Here is a 24904-nt window from a genome sequence, read left to right on the forward strand (position 1 = left end):
TAAACCCTCTTTAATTAGAGAGCCATTCCATATTTATGGCTTTGGACCTGGCCCAGAGCTATGGCCTGTTCTCCATGAGAGCACCACATTGACCAGTCTTGTATTGTCAAATGGCAAGGAAAGTAATGGCTCTGCAATGGAGCAGAAATTGACGTGCAATTACAGTTTAACCCAAGAGTGGAAGCATTAGGGCTAATGGGAGATCATTTGTATAATAAAATGGTACCTACAGGCAACTCGTGGTGCCTGCTCCTATACTGTACTGTTAGTTACATAATAAAGCATTAAGTTAGTAAAGGAAGAGAAGACTTCTTGCAATAAACAAAGAGCTTAGCGATAGTCACAATTCTCAAAACAGTTGGTTAGAAAGCATTTTACGATGTACAAGATACCACAAGTCCAAAGGACAGTCATAGAGAATGCTGGACCTGCAACTCCACTTAAAGTGACTACTCATTGTGGAAATCCTCATTGTCAGCCATCAAAATTCCACCTAGTGTTTTCATGGCCGACACCAAGCATGCAAGCCACTGAAAACGCAACCAGAGGAGCAATTGTCTGCATGCTGGAAAACCAGTCACGGGGTCCCACCCCTTTTAAAAGTCTGGTAGCACTGATTCTGCCCCTTACCATTAGAGGCCCCTCCGTTGAGCTGTTTCCTTCCGGCAACCAATGGTGCCACCAACTTCCACCAAGAAGAGAAGGGTAGACACCAGAACCTAGAGTGCTATGTGTGATCACTGAATGTATGATCATCCACTACATTTATTTAGAAAAAAGTGACAGGTTCCCTTTAGGCTAGTATCTCACATGCAATAACAAGATATGAGATGAATTACAATCCAGAGAGCCATTTATATTGTTATTGGCTCTTCTGTGGAAGATAATGAGCTCAGGGCTGCAAATCGCTTAATAGCATCAGGGAGAGGATTGCTTGTACTATAACTGATTTAACGGCAAACCTGTACGGAGAGCTATATTGTAAACATTGCTTGCCATTGCTCACCTGTGCTTTTGTAAATGCTAGTGTCTGGCTGTCAAGCAGATCCATGGCTGCAATACCTGTGGAGCCACCGACCAGGTGTCGGGATTAGGAGTTTGCATATTTGTTCTCTTTTAGTGATTAAGTACTGCAGCCACCGACAGCCAGAAAACTAGCATTCTCAAAAGGTTAGCAAAGCTTTCCTTTTTTCAAACTCCTTCCCATTATTTTACCCAGGTGATCCTGCCAGTAACACATTTCCTGTCTAAAGTGATAATAACCCCTCAATGTACTGTTTTTATGGAGAAGCAGCACTGTCACCCTAGGCTACTCTCAATGACTGTAAATTGGGTCTGACCACCTAAAACTGACATTTCAGTGTTTGGTGATTGCTGAGAAGTTAAACTCCCTAATAGTTTCTTACATCTCTCACGGACTCTATTGATGAGATCTCCGTGTCCCCAGACCTGAACACCTGCTGTGGCCATTATGAGGTGTTTTTACCATCCCTGTTGGATTTCCTATGTATTTATCATGGAGAATATAAAAGGACATGCTGTGAAGCGGAAACATCCACAGCATCCAGGTGGGTAGAAAGAGAATTAGGATTTATGGCAAGAAGATCCAACTGCTGGAGCGTTTGAGGCATTTAAGAAGCCAGGTGTTGACTTAACTCAGAAGGTTCCTCTTCCTACTACAGTTGCAAGAAAAAGTATGTGAACCCCTTGGGATTACGTGGAGTTTTGCATGAATTGGGCATAAAATGTGCTCTGAACGTCATCTAAGTCACAACAATAGAAGACTACAGTCTGCTGAACATAATACTACACAAACATTAGATGTTGCCATGGTTTAATTGCACATAACATGTAAACATTCATAGTGCAGGGAGGAAAAAGTATGTGAGGCCCTAGCTTAATGACTTCTCCCAGAGCTAATTGGAGCCAGGAGTGAGCCAACCTTGACTCCAATCAGTGTGAGGATATTGGATGTGTTGCTGACAGCTGTCCTGCCCTTAAAAAACACACACCTGTTTTGGGTTTACTGGTTTCAAGAAGCACTGTCTGATGTGAACCATGCCTCGCAGAAAAGAGCTCTCAGAAGACCTACGATCAAGATTTGTTGATTTGCATGAAGCTGGAAAGGGTTACAAAAGTATCTCCAAAAGCCTTGATGTTCATGTGTCCACGGTAAGACAGACTGTCTACAAATGGAGAAAGTTTAGCACTGTTGCTACTCTCCCTAGGCGTGGTCGTCCTGTAAAAATGACTGCAAGAGCACAGCGCAGAATGCTGCATGAGGTAAAGAAGAATCCCAGAGTGTCAGCTAAAGACCTACAGAAATCTCTGGCACATGCTAACATTTTTGTTGACACATCTACAATAAGGAAAACATTAAACAAGAATGGAGTACATGGGAGGACACCACGGAGGAAGCCATTGCTGTCCAAAAAGAATATTGCAGCACGTTTGAAGTTTGCAAAAGAGCACCTGGATGTTCCACAGCACTACTGGCAGAATATACTGTGGACAGATGAAACCAAGATTGAGTTGTTTGGGAAGAACACACAACACTATGTGTGGAGAAAAAAAGGCACAGCACACCAACATCAAAACCTCATCCCCACTGTGAAACATGGCAGAGGGAGCATCATGGTTTGGGGCTGCTTTGCTGCCTCAGAGCCTGGACGGATTGTTGTCATCGATGGGAAAATGAATTCCAGAGTTTATCAAGACATTTTGCAGGAAAATGTATGACCATCTGTCCGCCAACTGAAGCTCCGCAGAGGATGGGTGATGCAACAGGACAATGACCCAAAGCATACAAGTAATTCAACAAAACAATGGCTGCAACAGCACAGAATACGCCTTCTGGAGTGGCCCAGTCAGAGTCCTGACCTCAACCCGATTGAAATGCTGTGGCATGACCTTAAGAGAGCGATTCACACCAGACATCCCAAGAATATTGCTACACTGAAACAGTTTTGTGAAGAGGAGTGGTCCAAAATGACTCCAGATCGTTGTGCAGGTCTGATCTGCAACTACAGGAAACGTTTGGTTGAGGTTATTGCTGCCAAAGGAGGGTCAACCAGTTATTAAGTCCAAAGGTTCACATACTTTTTCCTCCCTGTACTGTGAATGTTTACATGTTATGTGCAATTAAACCATGGCAACATCTAATGTTTGTGTAGTATTATGTTCAGCAGACTGTGTTCTTCTATTGTTGTGACTTAGATGACGTTCAGAGCACATTTTATGCCCAATTCATGCAAAACTCCACGTAATCCCAAGGGGTTCACATACTTTTTCTTGCAACTGTACCTTATGACTTCTGGGTAGATCGATCCTTTAACAAAGTTTCCTTTCTAGAAAGTTAAAGGTGCCCTCAGACGTCTAAAGGTGGCTGAATATGCATGCTAATCTGTCTGTCTTTAGAGACCACCATCTGCCATTGTACCTATAAACCTGAACATCAGGCTTGGTTGAATCTTAGTGTTTTTGTCATTGGAGGCAGCAAGGGGAGATAGGAATCACTGGCATGTGCTCTTGGTACCTTTATCACTGGCAGTAAAACATTATCTGGGGTTGACAATTGGCTGTTGTACCATACAAATGCTAGCCAGTGGAAACGAAATGGTAGCCACATCTGGCCATTTTCAGACATGGTCGACATCTCACATCAATCAGTAGCTTTAGGAGTGCCGCAGCGGTAGTACTAGGGGCCTCATTGGGCTCCTGAGCTGCCGACTAAGCACCACTGGGCTAAATAGATGTTTCAGTGAAAGGTCACTCAGAATTGTTCTACAGGCAGAGTGTGTTTCCTATTAAATTTAGAGTGAAATTTATTAATTTTTTACCACACTGAAAATTGTATCCCGATAATAGTTTTTCTGTAATAGTATGCGGTTACTCAAATCTGGGCTGTAATTATTCTGGCATTAATTTGAGTTCTCAGCATGAGAATTCTATCTCACTGAATAGTAAGATAGATTAAAATGGATTAAATGTTGATCAGGATTGATTAAAATGGATGTGTGAAAGCTTTTCCTCTAGACTGGAGCTGTCATTTAAAGGAAGACTGTTGTAGTAAAAAGGAACAGTACCCCCAGGGATGTTTTCGACCATTGTCCTGCCTATACTGCAAGGACAAACATGATCTTAAATTGACACAAGTAATATTTATAAATATAGTAGCACTTGTGTAGGGCCTGTCCCTTGAATAAATTGCTTATATTGGAAAGTTCCAGGGTTAGCCATGACAAGAGAAATGTGCTGCAGTTGGTGGAGAGTATACATCTAGACAGGATGTAGCTGTAAAGAGGACACAGAAGATCTGTAGTGCTGACATGTATATATTTTTAATTCTTTCAACTAAAATTCTTGGCTCTGGTGGCCATCATTGGTCATATAACATTACCGCCATGCCTCACAGTGGACAGATCACAAAGTAATCCATAATCACAAAACTCCACTCACAGACCCACTTCAATGACTGCTGTCAGACTCACCCCTTTATTTTTCTGACCTTGCTTACAGCAGCAGTATAATATGAATATCTGAAATCTATCTGTATACCTTCTTTCCACAAACCCCCTGCACAGCACAAGCTGTATTGAGGGTGGGAGGCCCTTTATTGAGTCAGCTGGTCTCTATCACTTTGCACGGTGCTATCTACCTAACATGTTTCAGGCACTTGGCACCGGAAGCATTTAGGCAGCATAGGGAAAGAAGAGAGAACCTGGGAGGGCATCAACAACATGACAATTTTAGTGCCGGCAGGTGTCACAGAAAGCTGCTAACTTATAGGAGTGAATAGCTTTGTCACCCTGCTGCCTATGCAGTGAAGCAGAGCTGGGTAAATCTGATTTGGGTGAATCTATGCAGTAAAGCAGAGTTTGGTGGATCTATGCAGTAAAAGCAGAGTTGGGTGAATCTATGCAGTAAAACAGAGTTGGGTGGATCTATGCAGTAAAAGCAGAGTTTGGTGGATCTATGCAGTAAAAGCAGAGTTGGGTGAATCTATGCAGTAAAGCAGAGTTTGGTGGATCTATGCAGTAAAAGCAGAGTTGGGTGAATCTATGCAGTAAAGCAGAGTTGGGTGGATCTATGCAGTAAAGCAGAGTTGGGTAAATCTTTGCAGTAAAGCAGAGTTGGGTGAATCTATGCAGTAAAGCAGAGTTGGGTGAATCTATGCAGTAAAGCAGAGTTGGGTGAATCTTTGCTTCACTACATAGATTCACCCAACTCTGCTTCACTGCAAAGATTCATCCATCTCAGATTCACCCAACTCTGTTTCAGTGCACTCTGTTTCACTGTATAGATTCACCCAACTCTGCTTCACTGCAAAGATTCATCCATCTCAGATTCGCTGAACTCTGCTTCACTGCATAGATTCACCCAACTCTGCTTTACTGCAGAGTTCAGCGAATCTGAGATGGATGAATCTTTGCAGTGAAGCAGAGTTGGGTGAATCTATACAGTGAAGCAGAGTGCACTGAAACAGAGTTGGGTGAATCTGAGATGGATGAATCTTTGCAATGAAGCAGAGTTGGGTGAATCTGAGATAGGTGAATCGTTGCAGTAAAGCACAGTTGGGTGAATCGTAAGGCTGGCCGAAATGGATTACAAAACTGTTTGGAGGCAAAACATTTTTGATGATTGTATTACTCGTATAATTGGTTATTTAGTCAGAAATGAACTGTAACATATGTGGCCACATTTAATCATGCTACATACTCTTTAGGTAATCTGCATGACATTAGATGACCTACCAGGGTTTGGGAACCCAGAAGATGCATCTTGAGAATGTTCCTAAAACAGTAACCGCAGGCTGGCCAACTCACCTACAGAGCAGATATCGTTAAAGTGATCTTCGCCCTCTTCTGCATGGATGAGATCGTTTTTACTTTTCTTAATGGTAGCTCGTTTCAGCACTAGGAGGAAGAGGAGAAGATGTATTATTCATTACATTGCAGCATGTTAGAACGTAGCTGTTTCCTGTGCGCTGACGCGTCGGGCAATGGAAGTAACAAGCAAGTCTCGGGCTGTGCGCATCTGTGCTGAGCAGAAAATTAAAAGTGACTGGTGGGATTAAAACACCTCATAAGATGGAAAACTGTTTAAATGACCTGTCAATCATACAGGACTGACAATCGTGTCTTCCACAAGCTATCATGGTAGACATACGCTCATCCTTGATACAAATTTAAAAAAAAAAAAAAAAAAAAGAATAAAACAGCCTCAGCTCCTCTACATTGACTACATTGAGTAGTTAAAGAAAATCTATCCATGCCTAGGAGCAACTAAGCCAGCCATACATGGTTAGAAATTCGGCTGGTTCAGCAGGGACCAGACAAATTTTGATCCATATATGGGCTAGCTGGTTGTACACAAGTCAATTTATCGATCGACTTGTGTACAATCAGCCTGTCGGGTTTTTCCTGAACAATCAGTGCCGGCAGCTATAGTCAGCAACACTACTCATTGTATTCTGCCAACGGGGAAGGCTCCCCACTGTCGGAATACAATAGCTCAACGTGAATGATTCTACCATCCACATCAAATGTGTGGATGGGGGAATCGGATCATATTTTTCCTTCAACCTGCTGGTTAAACAAAAAAATTAATCACATATGGTCTGCTTTAGACAAGCAGCTATTCAAAAAACAGACAGAAGGGCATTTCTACAAAGATTTGAGAAATAGTTGCATTTTGGGGGGATTTTTCTTTTTTCTGATTGATAAAAGTTGGAAGTGGAGAATGGCAATATGTAAGTGCTCATTTTCACCAGGTAAGGTATTTGTTAGGCAATTTCCAAAGCATTTGAAAGTTCAGAGTGGATTTTGCCAGTTTAGGCAGTTCTACGAATGCCGCACCTTTAGCCCTTTTTGCAGGAGCAGAACTTTATATATAGTGAGTTTTTCTCCTGCCTTTATCCAATGTATGACAGTTCCTTCTTCCGCCGTCAATTGTTGTTAAGGAAGCAGCACCTGGGATTGTAGTGACATCATTAACAAAATATGGTCATGTCCATATGTAGTCAATTACATCACCCAGGAGTATGTGACCTGGTATGCACCCCTACTTTCTGTCTTGCCAGGCTGCATGCTCAAAGAGGAGTCTGGTGTGGATTTCTTGGGGGGGATCATATGCTTTTTTTTTCTAGATTGTTGCGACTCATCAGGGATGAGGGTCTGGTATGTATTTTGGGGGGAACACCACACTGTTTTATTGTGTGTGGTGGAGTCCCCCATTAACATTTATACCAGACCCCTATCTAAGATAAGGTCTTGTATAAATGAAGGGAATCTCTGGCTATTTGTATATAAACAGGAGTAAAGCAGCCAAAAACTGTCATTTGCTGGCAATTTGGCATTTTTTTTTCTTTGTCAGTTTTGCTGTAGTAGGTTGTATACATTAAACAGATGCGCCACTACACAGGCAAAGTCAGGGCATCCCCCAGACATGCTTTTTAAAAGAACTATATAATGTTAATGTCGCCCTTTAAATACTAATAAATTTGCTATTCCCAGCCAAACTGGATTTTCTTATTTTATTTTTTGCTTTGGTATATGTTCCCCAGGGTGGTACCCAGCCCCATGTCATTTGTTTGGCAGTCTCTTGCCTTATAGCCTAGAAAATTGCATTATTGATTTTTAATTGTTGGCTCCTGTTGACTTTAATGGGGTTCAGATTCAGCACCTGTACTTCATTGTTCACAGAACCTTGAACTGAACCCAGGCACATTGGGGTCATCCCTAATCAGCAGTACTACAGTGATCACCACAATCTGCCAGGTCCTGTTCTTTGTGGCTTCCTCTCTGCATACTGACCACAAGGCTCACTTGCTTGGCACACCACCATTCATAGAATGCATTGTATTTTCATCAAGGAAAGTAAGGCATTCTCTGATTGGATGAGAGGAGGGCAGTTATGTCACAATCTCTACTTCACCCAGTCAGAGAATGCCTTGTATTCACTGAAAATAATACAAGGTGTTCCATAAATGGCGGCAGTGCAGAGAGAATGACCCGTTGTGGTCAGTGTGCAGTTGGCACAGGACCTGGAAGATTGATGCAATTAATGTAGTGCCCACAGCGACCCATCAGGTTTGAGATATACATGCTCACTTTGTGCCAAACTGGACCATTGTAACTATGCAATAAAGATCATACCAGGAATTCAGTTTTAAAGAAAGCAAATTACACCATCCTGAGAAAATAACCTGATCCCTCCACTCCAACTAATTGAAGTGAAACTATGGACAGGATAAACAATGACTAGGTGGTATGACCATGGCAGATTTTGTGTTTTTTCCTGAGCCCCCCTTCAACATACTTTTATTACTTGTTGACTCTGGGGGTAAATCTGTTATTTTTTCCACTTCCATTTATTTTTTACAGAACTATGTCCTTGTATTACAAAATATGCACTTAATTATAAGGGTATCTGCGCTCACAGTTTTCTCTTAGTCCCCTGCAAAGTCCCACAAATACTTATTGATTGCCATATATTTATATTGATTGCCAGTGAAGTCCACCTACACTTTTCTGTGATTCATAGGAGTAACTAGAACCTTCTGGGCCCTGGTACAAGAAACCACGAAGGGCCCCCCTTGGGGCTCTTTCCATTGGTCCCTGGGCCCTTACCTCCAAGCCTAGGGCCCTTCTCTCCTGGCCTGGGGCCCTCCCACTGATCCCAGGGCCTTTTACTACCATCGACAGGCCCTTTCATATAGTCCCGCAGTGGGACCTTTTCACATATTCTACAGTGGGCCCTCTTCCTGCCATTTTGGGCAGTGCAATCTTAACAGCATCATGGGCTCCTGGGCAAAATAATGCACTGGGGCCCCTACCTGGAAGATCGTGACCTGCGGTGCGCTATGCAGGCTGTGGTAAACAGTGGGTGTGGATAAATTATGGCACATACTGGGCATGGATTTTTAGTCCGATTTGGAAATTTTTGTCAGATTTTTTACAATTTAATTTTTTTTACAATTTTTTAATTTAATTTATTTTTTAACAGTGCTGTTGGGGGGTCTTTGGTGATATATCAGGGGTCTAAACAGACTCCTGAAGTCTCACTTTTGAGACAGAGAAAGGGACCAAGGACACATTCCCTTTTTCTGTAGCCTCAGCTGCACTGCAGATGAATTAACAGGAGGCAGAGGCTCCTGCCCATTCATAAACTGAAGCATAGTAAACATAGTTTACTATGCGTCAGTAATGAATAAATACAGTGAGTGATCAGTACCGATCACTCACTGTGTTGGAAGGGGCCTACATTTATCCTGACATATTTATCCATCCTGAAGTTCCCCCTGTGTGTCTGCAGCTGCTGCCAGTGAGAGAGGAGGGAAGCCAGCAGCGCTGCAGGGGATGGAGACATGGGGGGAGGAGGGAGGGATTTGGGCACAGAGGAAAATCCAATAGCGAACAGTGCAGCACGGGTGGGGTAAATAACTGAAACCAATTTTTTTTGGCTCTCACTGCAGCAGCTGGAGCAGGAGATGTCACAAAAGATCAGTTTTAGATATTTATACCACCCGCTGCACTGATCATCTGCTCCACATGTGATTCCCTTTGCACCTGGGGCTGTGCCAGTGTGAACAGATGGCCATGGTCTTGAGACCCCCCACAGTGGCAGTTTGTGTGGCTATCAGCACATTGCCATTGCTGATTCACAAGACTGCAATGTGTCAATCAGCACCAGGCCACGCCTAGTCCTGCCCACTGCTTTCTGGATTGGCAGCACTGCCCCTGTTGGTGTAACCCTCCCATTGTGAGCTGCAGTGTCTGGGAGGGGGAGGGTAGAAGACACAAACAAAGAAGAATTTGGCTTAGTAACAGAAGAAAAAGGGAAGCTTCCCTGAATTTCTAGCTGTACTTTTACAGGTCACTATGCTGTCTGTGCACCATTGTTCCCCTGTATTCGACAGGGAAGTCCTAAGTTGGCCATACACTGATTGAAACTTGGCCAGTCCAGCAAGGACCAGACAAATTTATTTTCTTTTACAAAAGATTTATTAAGACTTCCAGTGGTACACCGTTTAGACCAGAGTTCCTCAACCAGGGTCCCATGGAACCCTAGGGTTCCTCCAGAGGTTGCTAAGGGTTCCTTGAGCAATGAGCAATTTCTGCCTCTCAGATAAGTTCCCACTGACACCATTGATCTTTTTAGCTATCTATAAAAGAGTACTTCTTCCCAAAAAACACAGAGAGCATTTTTTCCACTGCTTATCACACTAATATATCATGTGTTGTAGATATAGCCATTTTTAACGGGTTCCCTGAGACCTGAAAGTTATTTCTAGGGTTCCTCTATATTGAAAACGTTGGTTTAAACAATTGGTTTATACTGATGCAATAGACATTTGTAGAGTTAGACCAAGAAGAAAAAAGGTCCAGATAAAGTTTGACTGAATACATCAATGAGGTCAGAGAAATCAGATGGAATACATAATTTCTCATCAGGACCGAACAAATTTCGATTAGTGTGTGGCCATCCTTGCTCAACAGAAATCGATCTTTTTGAGCGACTTCTGTCAAAGGGACACATTGGAAATTTTTTCTCAATCATCTGTTACAGCCAATCGGACAGCTCGATTTGCATGTACATAAATGTGAAAAAAAGACCACGTAGTCCATCAAGTCTGCCCCTTTTGTACATTGTTTTTCTTTTTTAACCTTTTTGTCTGAATATAGATCTTTGATGTGAGTGTAAATAAAAAAGCGAGGGAGGCTGTCAAGTTTTCTTTGCTGTCTCTCCCTGATGGAGAGCTTTCCCCTCCCTTTTCGTCACTGTGACACAAGAGGAAGTAAGGAGAAATCTCCCCAAGGAGAACACAGACAGCAATAAAATTCTAATAGAAATTATGACCCTTCTACATATCCATACGTAGTTAAAAATTGTTTTGGCCAGAGCTACACTATAATTCTCCTTGGATGAAAAATATACATTTCTATTTAAACAAAAAATCTTGACATTTACAGAAGCTTTTATTTGAAATAGATATTGCACATTTAATTAGTTTCCAACAGATAAGAGAATTTTTATGATGTAATAGCAATGCCATCTTACCATCTAAGGGGGATTTCTCCTCAGCATTCTTATCTTCTTCTGCAAGCATGACTTCCTCTGCAGAGAAAAATAAAGCAGACAGAAGTAATAAGGATGAGAAGTGATGTTAAAAGTATTGTTTGTATTTACTGACTATACTATGCATAGGACTTGTATCCATTTTGCAGATAAATATGGGAAACCTCTACACTCCAGTAATGAGGGAAAGAATCACTTCGCTCTGAATTCCCCACCAAGTAGCCGTTTTCCCTGTACTGCCCAACAAGGGATTCTCCAGCTCAGCACCACTGGCAGCCCAGTATCACAGCCCACCCTTTGGAACCCACTGAGGGTGACTTTGGACATTAGAAAAGAGGAAATCGATGATTACACTCAACTGACAGAAAAGGAAAAGTTCACCACAAATATACAGATAAAGAGTTGCCACAACCACTGAACATACTTCTTGCATCCTGGGAAGATGTCACATAGGTCTGCAGATGCTACAGCATTTCGAGGGGGTCCCCTCTTCATCAGAGCTGATGAAGAGGGGATCCCCCTCGAAACATGTTCACATCTGCAGACGTGTGACATCTTCCCATGATACAAGTATGCTCAGCGGATGTGTGTGTATTTGGATATTTGTGATGAACTTTTACTTTTTATCAGTTTGTGAGTATAATCACCTATTTTCTCTTTTCTAATAAACGGTGTCTAAAGATAATGCACTAGGCTGGAGCACCCTCTCTTGGTGTGTGTTTGGACTACCCCAATCTGAGGCAGGCAGCAAGGCCTGGTGGACACAGGAGAGTGGAAGTAGATCTGGATTAGCAAAAAGTTAATTTACATTTTAAGAATCTCTCCTGAGCACAGGAGGTTGTATTATTTTCAGTTTTATTATAAATTTCTAAAGTTTTGGCATTTTATACAGTGTTGAACAGACTACACCCAACCACTCACATCAGTTTGTGCACCAGAGGGGCGTACACGCTAATGCTCCCCTAATCAATTACGCACTAATTATTATTATTACACATATACATTAATATAGCTCTGACATATTCTGCAGTGCTGTACAACACTGAACCATTAACATCACCTTCTGCACCAGAGGAGCTTGCACTTTAACTTCCCCTCATGGTCACATACACTGTAAGGTCAATTTGCTCAGAAGCCTTTTGATCCTACAGTATGTTTTTGGACTGTGGGAGAACACACCCACATAGGAAGGACATTGGAAACAGAACACAGGACCCCAGTGCTGCCAGGCCACAGCGGAAACCACTAGGTCACCAGCCAGTATGTATTTTGCATTGCAGACATGCCATCTCCTCCCTGGCGCTACAATAAACATATGCAAAAAAAAAAAAAAATAATAATTACCCCCTGAGCTCTGGAGTTAGGAAGAAAATCCATTGTATTTGAGTATACAAGGCTGGGGTACAATCAGCTTACCTGCCTTGAAGATCCACTCAAGGTAGCCATTGAGCTCACGTTCAATTTGCTGCTGGCGCCTGAGCTTGAGGAATGCCCGCCGGTTCTCCACCCTCTCTCGTTCTTTTGCAAACTCCCTATAAAGCAAGGCACACTTTTTTTTAAAAGAAAAATATTGGGTACAAACAACTGAAATCTCCAAAAAAAAAAAAAAAAAAAAATTAAAAAGAGTCAATGCTAGCTTGTATTATGGTCAGTCAAGCCACCCAAAACTGATATTTCAAGTGGATGTGGTAGAGTTTCTTGTTTCTCGGGGACTCGATTGACTCGATCGACTGTGTCGAGTTCCCAGATATGCACACTTAGGGCTCATTCACAATAGTGGTTGAAAGGTGGTAAAACCCTGTGATGGGTCTTGTTTTTACCACCTCCCAATCGCTAACTTTAGCTGCAGAGACAGCAAATGAGGTGGTGTACAGGTGCCACAGCCATAAAGCTTTGCTTTGTGGTTGTGGCAGGAATTATACTTCCTGCCACTTGGCAATGCATGTGATTGGGGCCTGCTGGTGCAGGCTTGAAGGGGTTAAAGCGGGCAGTGAGAAGGCTATACAACGCCTCACCACCATCTTTCAAATTCTCTAAGATCTGAATGTGGATTGCTCTTCAGATACCAAAGCTAGTGTGAACAAGCCCTTACTGTGGCCACTACAAGAAGTAGCCACCATCATTGTTAGATTATTATGTATTTTATGTAGTAGGTCTGAGCAGAGTTGGAGATTTCATTTCACCAAAATGTTAGTGATAAACCATCAGAAATTTGCAAAATGCATTGGAAAGTAAAATAAAATGTTCGTGTCTAAAAGGAAATCTTTGATCACTGCATACAATTTCATTTTTATAAGAATAATATTGTAATATTAGTACAAACAATAGTTGTTTTTTTTTGACAATCCAATATACGCTTACTTAAAAAATCTCCTTTCATGTTGTGAGTTCTGTTTGCTGGTCATCTCTTTCCACATTTTCCTGAATTCCCTACATGCTTTGCAGCTTCTCTTCTACTGTTTACTTTCCATTTCTAAGGACTATATGTCCCATGGTACCTTGCTGCCTGCAAGCAATGATTCCTGTACTGACTCCACCTCCTGAAACTCCTCTTCTCAGTAACTCTGTAGCTCAGAAGGCAGACTCTGTGAAATATGTGACCCAGACTTATTTTTTGTTTGGGGTGGCGGTCACCTGGCTTTGACAGGTACCCACTCCCATTTCCGCTTGGATCGCCTAGCTTCCCACCCCCACTCCCTGACTGCAGACATTTTTTTTTTGGGGGGGGGGGGTACTGTACTCTTTAAGGTAGCAAATATGTGGGGATCTTCAAAAAGTTAGTTTACAAACTTCTAGATCATTCTGATTGACAGGAGCAGGCTAGAAATAACTGATATATAATGTGGAAATTAATATAATATATTCACTTTTGACCATAGATGCACTTTAACCTATAACTAAAATATCACTTTTGGGTGGCCTGGCCCTTTAAAATAAATAATCTTTCAGTGCCTTGTTTCCAGGGCATTTTTTCAGTAGGAACGTGGGGGAACACAGTTCCGGCACCTCCAGTACTGAATGTACGTAATAGCAAGGGGTGCTGGAAGGTCTGTTCTGCTGGCTGCTGGGGGATCTATTGTCACTGGTGGGGATATATCTTTGTGTGGCAGTCTATTGTTGCTGAAATGGATCTACAATTGAGAAAAGGATCTATTGTTGCTGGCTGCTGGAGAGTCTATTAATGCTGGCTGCTGGAAGATCTGTTGCTGCTGGGGGTCTATTTTTACTGGGGTGGTATTTTGTTGTGGAGGTCCATTGTTGCTGGGGGAATCTACTGCTGGGGGTTTTATTGCTTTATTGTTAGCATTAACAAACTCCATACAAGTTATTTAGCACCACAAAATGATACTTGGCTCTAGATTCTCTATAAGGATCAGTACTGGGAGGTGGATAGGGGGTGGAACCAATGGAGTGTGCTTGAAGGTGGGGGGATAGAGACCAGAAGTAACTCAGAAGGGTGGAGTTCGGGGGGAAGTTCTTGCACCTATTCTCTGAGAAAAAAATCCCTGCTTGTTTCTATATATAATATTTAAATAAATATATAATCTGTGATTACATATACATGTGGACAGACACATTTTTTACAAAACCAGACTAGCTTAGGTGTAGCTGTTATCTCATGTCTATGGGTAACTTTATTAGTGCTGCATAGTGACTGTATTTGACTGTTCTTCCCCACAGTGCAAGTCTAGCAGTGTGCAATGGCTGATCAGGGATAACAAATTGTTTAGATTCTTAACTCTCAATTTTGCAATGCCTCATGGGACTTGTAGTTTGGCAACAGCTGGAGGGCCACCAGTTTGACACCTATGGTCTAGATCAGGGGTGTCAAACTGGTGGCCCTCCAGCTGTTGCCAAACTACAAGTCCCATCATGCCTCTACCTTTGGAAGTCATGCTTGTAACTGTCAATCTTGCAATGCCTCATGGGACTTGTAGTTTGGCAACAGCTGGTGGGCCGCCAGTTTGACATCCATGGTCTAGATGGTTCAGCAAGGAAGTCAAGTGACTGCCTAATCTACAGACAGCCAATAGAGGACTAATCCACAAATAATAAAAGACAATGATAAAATTACTCAGTGACAAGCCTGCAAAATGTGAAATCCTCATTAAAAGCTCCTTTTAGGTAAAGGCTACAATAACCTGAAATGTTTGATATACACCACAGTGCCCTTTTCAGTTGATCCCATTCCCATATAAAAGTAATAAACTTCAAAAACACCGAAGATTCCTTTTTAAGATGAAAATTGAAGATCCAAGAGCCCTAAAAAGGATCGCTATGGGGCCAGGTCGCATCTCGTTACACCCATGGTCCAGGCTTTAATGTGACTCGGTGAGGTCAGTAAGACGACAGATTGATTTTAATGGACTAATAAAAAATAATTGCAAGCCTTAGAGGAAATGAAAGAGGACTAAAATAGAGAAGGAAATAACGGGAGAAGCTGTGCAGGGAGACAAAGATGAAAGCAGAACAGAGACCGTTGGACGCGTGTCATCCTCTGCTCTCTATGATGAATAATTTAGAGTCGCAGCTCAGCCTAGCGGTGTGATCCTGTGCTATGATGTCTACCCCCTGTGGGGCTCAGTGATAGGTCACTCTGAGAGTCGCCAGCAAACAAGACTAACTGGTGGGGGGGTGCATGACAACAATGGCGACAAACAAAGGCGATCCTTTCTTGTCCTCCTTAGAGAGTGTTTGAGTTCCCAGAGGAGAGGTACAAAACAGAGTAACATCATCTAAATGCCAGCTATAGACTGTAGGGTGTCTGAAGAAGAACTGGCAAGAGATTTGCTGGTCCCTTTACAGGGGCAGGATCCAGCGCTAAACCTTTTCTCCAGTGAGCATGTGCAAAGAACACGCAATGCATGTCGCCCTTTTTCTTTGGAGAGAAGGGAGCAATACGTTGCTGCACTGTGATATAAATAATCAGAAGCACCCTGCAATGGATGCTTGACTCCGTTACATCCCTTTGGGCCATGTATGATCACATAGCGGAATCATTGCAATAAATTATCCCTGATAATATGCTACAGCTGCAGTGAAGATCTGCATAAACAGGAGAATTGTGTACCCAGAAATGAAGCCTGCTGGTCCTTCCACTGAACCCCAAATGGTGCCCTTTCACTTCAAATCAATCACTCATTTTCTCCTGTATCTTTGGGAAAGATTGAACATCAGTTCCAAAAAATTTGTCTGCACACTGGAAAATCTTCAGTCAACAAAAATCACATTTTATACTATGTAAAACTGTACTCAGGATTGCTGCAAATGTTTTGTAGGGCTCAGTCAAGCTTGATAATGACATTTTTAATTCAGCGCCTATAAAAAAAAGATAGAACATACAAATGTTTCAAAATCCATTTTGTAATTGGATGTTAATAATTGACCTTTCCATTCTATTGATGACAAAAAAAATTGTCCTAGCATCCATGGCAGCAGCACACTCTATGCAAACAGGACTTCCCAGAATCCTTATCCATCTGCTTCTTGATTGTGTTCCATGGGAGGATACAACTGCTGGACCATCATAGTAGTTCTCATATTGCCCTGACTTTTCCAGAAGTCTGCACAGAACTTAAAGTGTACATTCACATGTTTATAAAAATTGAAAAAGGCGAATCAACATTATTTCCATACACTGGACTGAGAGTGGCTAAGATACCTTGAAACCGTTCTATGCAGTTTGGAATAAATGTCTCTAAATTATTAGGTGGTATCCATGTTGTAAATCAGCTGTTCTAGATAGAGAATAAACAGGTGGCGCACACACCCAGTGCATTATCCAAGGTTTATTCAAAGGTATAAAGGATAAAAACATAATCACAGACGAAGCATGTATCTAAAAAGCATTTGCATAATGAAGATGGCCACAACGGCAATCAAGGTGTTCCAACTGTCAGTGCGGTCAAATGGCTGACGCGTTTCGGGGACAAATCCCTTTCCTCAGAGCTACTGACTAGCCTTTTGTGCAGATGTGTAGTGGATGGATGACGGGAGCCTCGCTGGTGATGCCTCTATATATGATGCCTCTGTATAGCTAAGCTCAGGGGCAAATAAGAAATGATTCTTATGGCTTTGCCCACTATCCTGAAATGTTAGGTTCATGAAGAAATGGAGACATGAAGATACCTCCTGTTTTGAGTTGGCTTAAGACTTCATGCACACTGAGCATTTGCTTAGCTCCTCTAAACTCCTTTCCTCCTGGCAGGAGAAAAGCTGCTCAAAATCCAGCAAAAGGTGCATTTTGGACACACGTTTATACACATTGGCAGTAATGAATTCTATTGGCCGGAATATTATTTGATTCTGGCCATTAGGATCCATCAACATGTCTAGCGCTAACGTGCGCTTATGTTCATTCACGCATTTTGTTTCAGCCCTAGATTCATGGAGACATGCAGATACCTCCTGTTTTTGAGTTGGGTTAAGACCTCATACACACTGACCGTTTGTTCAGCTCCTCTAAACTCCTCTTCTTCTGGCAGGAGAAAAGCTGCTTAAAAACCCAGTAAAAGACGCATTTTACACACGTTTATGCACGTTCAGCGTTAATGTATTCTATTGGCCATAATATTATTTGATTGTGGTCATTAGAATCCATCAATGCGTCTAGAGTTACGTGCGCTTATGTGGGTTCATGCATTTTTTTTTCAGCCCAAATGCTCCTCTCCTGTACGTGCTGGTGATGACTTTTTTCAACCACAAAAACGCTTCTCTTCCAAAACGCCTGTAAACGCCTATGTGTATGTATGGGCACATAGGGTTCATTTACTAAAGGCAAATAGACTGTGCACTTTGCAAAGTGCAGCTTCGTTCAGCAAGTACAGTTGCTCCAGAGCTTAAAATGAGGTAAAGCATCACTTTGAAAAGAATTCCCAACCACGTGCAATTAAAATTAAAAAAAAAAAAAATTATTTCTGTTTGCAGATGATAGTAAATGAGCAGATGCTCTGCTGGCTTCCATCATGCAAAGCTCTGGAACAACTGCTCTTGCAGAGTGCAACACTTTTCAAAGTGCACAGTCTATTTGCCTTTAGTAAATCAACCCCATAGGATAAAATACAGGGGTTTTTACAGGATAAAAAAATAAACATAAAATACCTGTAAACGCTGCGTTCTTTCTGCCCAGTGTGTATGAGGCCTTACTCTGCTTAGTACTGAATAAGTGGGGGCTTTTTGGTTGCTTTTAGCCCACCTCCTCATAGCCTGTCTGGTTGTACCATCTTGCTGCAATGTTGCAACTGTGGACTGTATTATGCCCCATACACACAATAAGAAATTTGTCTGAAAATTTTCGTACAAGGATCAATCGTCCGATAATTGGGTCGTTCGTATACAGCTTTTGAGAGCCAATCACGACAATTTGTGCGACGATATCCCAAAGGACAAGTGAGAAAATGTTTCTCGTACGATACCAGATCGTATGATTTTTGTTTAATCAGTACAGTAGTCATCCGAAAATACAATACAAATACATGAAATCAGTTTCGAAATTCTTTTCTTTCACACGAGAATTTTCGTATCTTTGGTAATCTTTTAATTTCGATGTGAAACTAGCAGGTGAAAAAAAACGGACGATTGTTCATCGAATATTCTCATCATGTGTACGGGGCTTTAGGCAGACTAGCTAGAATCTGCAAAGAAGTTTTGGATTTTAGTCTGTCTCTGTCATTGAAGATATTTCTCATCACTTCTGGTATTGACAGACAGTGAGGCTAAAATCTAACAGGAACACAAACGAAACAAAAAGAGTGGCTTAAACCCTTCTATACTCTACCCAAGATGAAAGAAAACCTTTCGGCTTGGAGTTGGGCTATTATATTTATATGTCACGGATTATTACTTGGTTTGATATGTTATGTGATAGAAATATCTGGATAAAAGTTGTGAAAATTCTTGATTTTTTTAATTTATTTTTTCATAGGAATGATAGTGCTACTTGTCAGACCTTTGGGGGCTTGACTCCAGGGACCATTCTGTGATGGCTTGTTGATACTAACTTCAATGTTTCACTTCTCATACCGCCTTTGTCATGAGGATGGTTGCTTTTTTTGTCTGTGAAAACGTTCAGAAAAATTCACAGAAAATTGGCCTGCATCTCTCCAGTGAGTATAGAACCAGCCAGCTCTTCATTCTGAGTTGAGCATAAATATCACTTGTGCAGAGGATGAACAAAAACATTGGGGTGGATTTACTAAAGGCAAATTGACTGTGCACTTTGCAAGTGCAGTTGCTGCACAGCTTAGTAAAAGAGGGGAAGCTCTGTAGACTTCCATTATCAAATCAAAAGCAAGCAAAAATGCTGTTTTTTATTTTCCTTCACCTCATTTACTAAGCTCTGGAGCAACTGCACTTCCAAAGTGTACATTCTATTTGTCTTTAGTAAATCTATCTCAATGTGTCACCTAATATCACTCACCCAGACAGGACACCCAGGACCAGGTTCAGCATGAAGAAGGAGCCAACAATGATGAGGGGGATGAAGTACAACCAGTTCCACATTGCACCGACAGCATCGTTGGTCTGTAATAAACAAAACAAAACAAAAAAATTCAAGCACAAACAACATTAGGAAAATAGTAATTAAAAAACCCTTTCGTTCACCTATGTGTTCCTCCCAAAGGCACAAACGCACTTATTCAGCTGGTGTTTGGTTGACATCTGAAAGGTAAAATTAGGCTTGTAGTAGTAGTGGCTGCTGGGTAGGGCAGAAGTACATAATTGGGATTACTGGAGGATGTACTTCTCCAGTGGTGTAACCCTTCTTATTTTAGGCATAGAGGGATCAAAAGAGGATGGGAGGAATGTACTAACAATGGAGCAGACAGGATCAGGAGCAACTGTATATAGGAAGCAATCAGCTTTTAGCATCAGGTTGTTTAGTTAAGCATTCAAAAAACAATCAGATGTGGGCAGGGAGGGTGATCGGCATGGTGGGGGGCAATTACTGGAACCAATCCTCTGTGTGGCTCTCTCTGCAACAGCTGAAAACTGGCTTCTTCTCCTCTCCCACCTGCTGGCTTTAGCTGTTGCAGAGAGAGCAATACAAGGTATTGGTTCCAGTAATTACCCCTCCGCCACACCCATCCCCCTCCCTGTGCACCGTACATTTCCACCTGCTGGCCAGGCCTCCTTGTGTGCCCCCACCCACACAGTGCTTCCAGCTTCCCTCCTCTCCTTTCCACTGGCAGCTACAAGCACACAATAGAATCCTTCAGTATGGAGTGTGGTGGAAGGGTCAGGTAAATATGTCACATTTGCCAGCCTCTCCTTTTGCTGAATGAGGACAATAAGTGTTTGATACCGATCACTCACTGTGTTCATAACTGAAGCATAGTAAACTGTTTTTATTTTATTTTTTTGGGGGGGAGGCCTGTCAGGTTGGCCCCATGGTTTCTAACAGCAGCCCTGTATAGAGAGATGGTAATTGGGAGTTCTGCTTTATGACTGGCCTTTCTAACCTGGTCATTCAGTACGTCCTCTAGTGGGCCTGAGCCTATAGGCTTTGTCATGTGTGTCTACACAAGCCCTGATTACACCGGCACAGAGAGTTCAATATTCTTTCTAGTTATAGATGTAAAAAACAAAAAACAAATTCTCCCCTCTCTCTCTCTGCTTATTCATATTTAATCATTCCCTCCAGACACTTCCTCCAGATAACAGGAAATTATGATATTGCTGGCTTGGAATCCAATCCCGGGAGGCCCAGTTATGGTACATGGAGTGGGTGCAGATCACACCCTGGAAAGTGATTTAACATACACAAACAGAAACAAATTCTTCTTAGCCCCAGAAAACAGGATTGCCCAATTTACTACACAGCTACTCTAGACAGGTTCATTTCTTTTTCCAAAGATAGTTCCCAAATTTCACCTTAAAGTGGACTTCCACCCAAAAGTAGAAGCTCCACTTATCTGCCTCCTCCACTGCCACATTTGACTTTTTTTGGGGGGGAAGAGCAGATACCTGGTTTTGACAGATACCCGCTCCCACTTCTAGCTCAGTTCGCAAACTGAGATGGAAGTTTCCCCCCCTTCCCCCGCAGCCCTCTGGGACTCTTCACAGGTCCCAGAAGACTGTGGACCATTCACAAAGCACGGCATGCATGCGCAGAAGGAGACCGTAAGGCTTCACTGTCGGTTTCCTTTAGTCAAGATGGCAGTGTCAGCACCTGATAGCCGATTGAGGTATCGGCTCTGGGTGAGGACACCACTGGATCCCTGGACAGGTAAGTGCCCTAATATTAAAAGTCAGCAGCTACAGTATTTGTAGCTGCTGACTTTTAATTTTTGGGAGGAGGGCTGGAACTCCGCTTTAAAGAGAACCAGTCACAACTGGGCCCATGAATGAATGTTAATAGTAAAGCTCGCCATACACATGGCTGGATTTATGTCTCAGGAGCCTAGAGACAGAGAATTCTAAAGAGCTCCCCAAAACACAAACCCCAGCATTAATCAGCACTCTCAGCCCTGAGCATAACTTCCTTCTGCAAGTTAAAATTCTCCCCAAACAAAAATGCAAAAAATGTTCCATCCTCACAGTTCAAATTCCCCTCCCAGCATATATCTTTGCCCCCAAATTCCACCTTCAAGCTCAAATCCCCCCCAAATTCCCACAAATCACCCCTCATAGCACACATCCTCTTTCCTTCCAAATTCCCCTTCCTAGCATAAATTCTCCCCCCAAACCCCCTGTCCTAGCACAACTCCTCTCCCACAAATCCTCCCTCCTAGTACAAATCCTGTCAGCCAAATACCCCCTTCTAGTTTAAATCCTCCCCCCAAATCCCTACTCCTAGCATAAACCCTCCCCCCAAATCCCCCCTCGTAGCACAAATCCTCTTCCCCAAACTCCCCATCCTAGCACTAATCCCTTCAAATCTGCCCACTTAGCACAACCCCCTTCAAATTACTCTTCCCAGCACAAATCCCTGCCCCCCCCCAATTCTCCCCTCCTAGCACAAATCTTCCCAATTCTGCACCTTAACACATATGTATCCCCCCTTCCCCCCCTCATTACCCTTCTCAGCACAAACAGCCCCCACCCCCAATCTTATAGAAGGTGAGGAGTTACAGACTCTTTTCCCCCCCGACCCACACTGGCCCCCCCATGAACATTGTACCCATGCCCACTGCAAGTCCAGACAGAAGAAGTGTCAGCGAGGAGAGAGCTTCTTGGATATCATCGATCCTCCATACAGCGATTCCCAGGATCCTCTGAGATCTGATGGTACAAGGCTCGAATGCCCATCCCCTACCTCTTCCAAGGACTTCCAAGGAGTGGGGAAAGCACAGAGAGCCTTCACCTCCTCCCAGCTCTCTTCTTGTAGACAATTCTCCTGTCCAGACTTGCAGTGGCTAGGAGTACAATGTTTATGGGGGGGGGGGGGCAGCCTGGGGGAGCACAACTGAAATCTGGGGGGTGCAGCCCACCCCAGCAGCACCCCCCCTAGGTCCGGTCATGTACAGATAGGTGCCCCACTAGGAAGGGTGCCTGTTGGCATGTGCCTACGGTGCCTAATGAAAAATCCAGCCCTGGCCATACACGGTGCGGATTTCAGCCAGTTTCTGAGGAACCAGGCTACATTTGCTGAGTAGGAGGCCCTGCCAGTCCTGCTCCCTTTGACAAAAGTCGATCATGCGGCTGCATTCAATCCACCATGTTTGGGTATTATGACAGGGGCTGGCTCTCAAAATACAATAGCCACAGAGGGTGAGTTGTTAATCCATGCTGTATATCCTGTAAGCTGAGCCTGTCTTCATTAATTGTTAATTAACAAATTTTAACTTTACTGTCCAGTCACATGGTGGGGATGAGAACTGTTCGGCCTCATTCACAGGTCTGGGACAAGAAGGGGGCAGGAGGGGCGGCTGCCCTGGGCACATGTGAGGGAAAGGGGGGCTGCACTTGACAAGTAACTGCCAGGCTTTAGGTGAGCTTTGACCCCCGACACTCAAGCTATAGTGTCTGTACATTGTGAGGGCCTATTTATAATTCTGAGGTTGATTATTTTATAATGCACTCATTATGTGGAAAGAACTATAAAATTCTGTAATTTATGTAAGGTCCTCTCACATCTTTGGAGCTGACAATATACATTACTGCTTGTGCCCAGCTGAGAATGGAGACCACCAGAGTACCACATCACATGTGGGTTGTTCAGTGCTGCAAGGCCTGGTTCACACCAATGCAGTTTGCATTTTGTCCGTTTTGCAGTGCATTTTGCATTTTTCATGCGCAATTTTTTTGCTGCGTTTTTTGATTCCTTTTGCATTTTTTTTTATTTTTTGGGGGGACCAACTTGTTGCTGGGCAAATTAATAGCACAAAATGCGTCAAAAACTACATGCGCTTTCTACAGCGTCTCTATAGAAGTCTATTGAACCAAAAATGCAACATTTTGCATTTAAAAGCATCCCTGACCCTTTCAAAAAATGCAGCAGCTCAAAAAAGCATAGATGTGAACGCGTCTCATAGGAAACCATGTTAAATGGACTGTAGTGCGTTTATGCAAAAAGTACTTAAAAAAACGTGTTAACCAGGCCTTAGGGTGAGAGATCTGTGAAAATACTGAGCTCTGGATTGTGTGTTGGGCCTGTAAACTAACAAACGTGTCTGTAGAAGCAGAGTAGGGCCCTCCATGGCTGTCAGGGTGTGCTTCCAACAGACTCCCTCCTGTCTCTCATCTCCCTCTCCCCTCTAATGTGATTTCACATCCGCTTCGCCAGCCAAAACCATTAATTATTAACCCTTTCATTGTATGCCACGCTGTGTCCTGCTTCATACACAGCTGCATTTATTCACTTAAAGGGGAATGGTGTAGATTATTTTCAGCAAATGGGCACTCTCACCTAAAATCCATTTCCAATGAGCTGTATGACAGCCAGTACAGTCAGCATCTTTGATGAAAAAAAAATGTTCATGTCTGTTTTTTTAGTGCATTGGAAGGTCTATAGCATACAATGGTAACACATTAAAATGAATGCAACATTCATTTTGTTGAACTAGCAACAGTTATTAACAATCCTTGATCAATGGCTGTTAACAATATTCACTCCAAAGCCTAAATTCAACAATACATTGGAAACGCACATCAATGCGCATGTCAGCTCATAAAAGGCATCGTATGCTAAAGCATGACAACATATCGGCCTAACACTATAGAAAACAAAAACCTCTAGGCACACTTATTGATCTACATTGTCTCCTTAAAAACTGTATTAAGCTCAAAATTATTTAAAAAAAAAAATGCTGATAGGCAGGGTTTTATGACAGGAGAGACCATAAAGTTGTTCTAAAGGCAGAATTATTTTTACCTTAATGCGTTCTATGCATTAAGATAAAAAACCTTCTGGGTGCAGCTCCCCCAGCCCGTAACCTGAGCCCCATCTCAATCTAGCCCCCTAACCCAAGCCCCATCTCTCCCCAGCCCCCTATCCTGAGCCCCATCTCTATCCAGCCCCTTAACCCAAGCCCCATCTCCCCCAGCCCCATAACCCGAGCCCCATAACCCAAGCCCCATCTCAACCAGCCCCCTAACCCAAGCCCCATCTCTATCCAGCCCCATAACTCAAGCCGCATCTCCATCCAGCCCCCTAACCCGAGCCCCATCTCTATCCAGCCCCCTAACCCAAGCCCAATCTCGATCCAGCCCCCTAACCCAAGCCCCATCTCCCCCAGCCCCATAACCCGAGCCCCATCTCTATCCAGCCCCCTAAACCAAGCCCAATCTCGATCCAGCCCCCTAACCCAAGCCCCATCTCCCCCAGCCCCATAACCCGAGCCCCATCTCTATCCAGCTCCCTAACCCAAGCCCCATCTCCCCC

General features: G+C 42.9%; 1 protein-coding gene across 5 annotated transcripts in view; it reads right to left on the bottom strand.

Moving 5' to 3' along the window:
- CACNA1B (calcium voltage-gated channel subunit alpha1 B) overlaps positions 1-24904 on the bottom strand; it is a 378141-nt gene that overhangs the window by 155449 nt on the left and 197788 nt on the right. For all 5 annotated transcript variants that reach the window (XM_089675295.1, XM_089675298.1, XM_089675296.1 and 2 more), the window contains exons 7-10: positions 19499-19602; positions 12496-12611; positions 11062-11118; positions 5826-5915 (exon numbers count right to left, since the gene is read on the bottom strand). In XM_089675295.1, coding sequence (XP_089531421.1) covers positions 5826-5915; positions 11062-11118; positions 12496-12611; positions 19499-19602 — 367 coding nt within the window. The remainder of the gene's footprint in view (positions 1-5825; positions 5916-11061; positions 11119-12495; positions 12612-19498; positions 19603-24904) is intronic.

The sequence above is a fragment of the Staurois parvus genome, unplaced genomic scaffold (genome assembly GCF_062004578.1).
Source record: "Staurois parvus isolate SC_StPar_1 unplaced genomic scaffold, SC_StPar_1.0 ptg000154l, whole genome shotgun sequence".
NCBI classification, from domain to species: Eukaryota; Metazoa; Chordata; class Amphibia; order Anura; family Ranidae; genus Staurois; species Staurois parvus.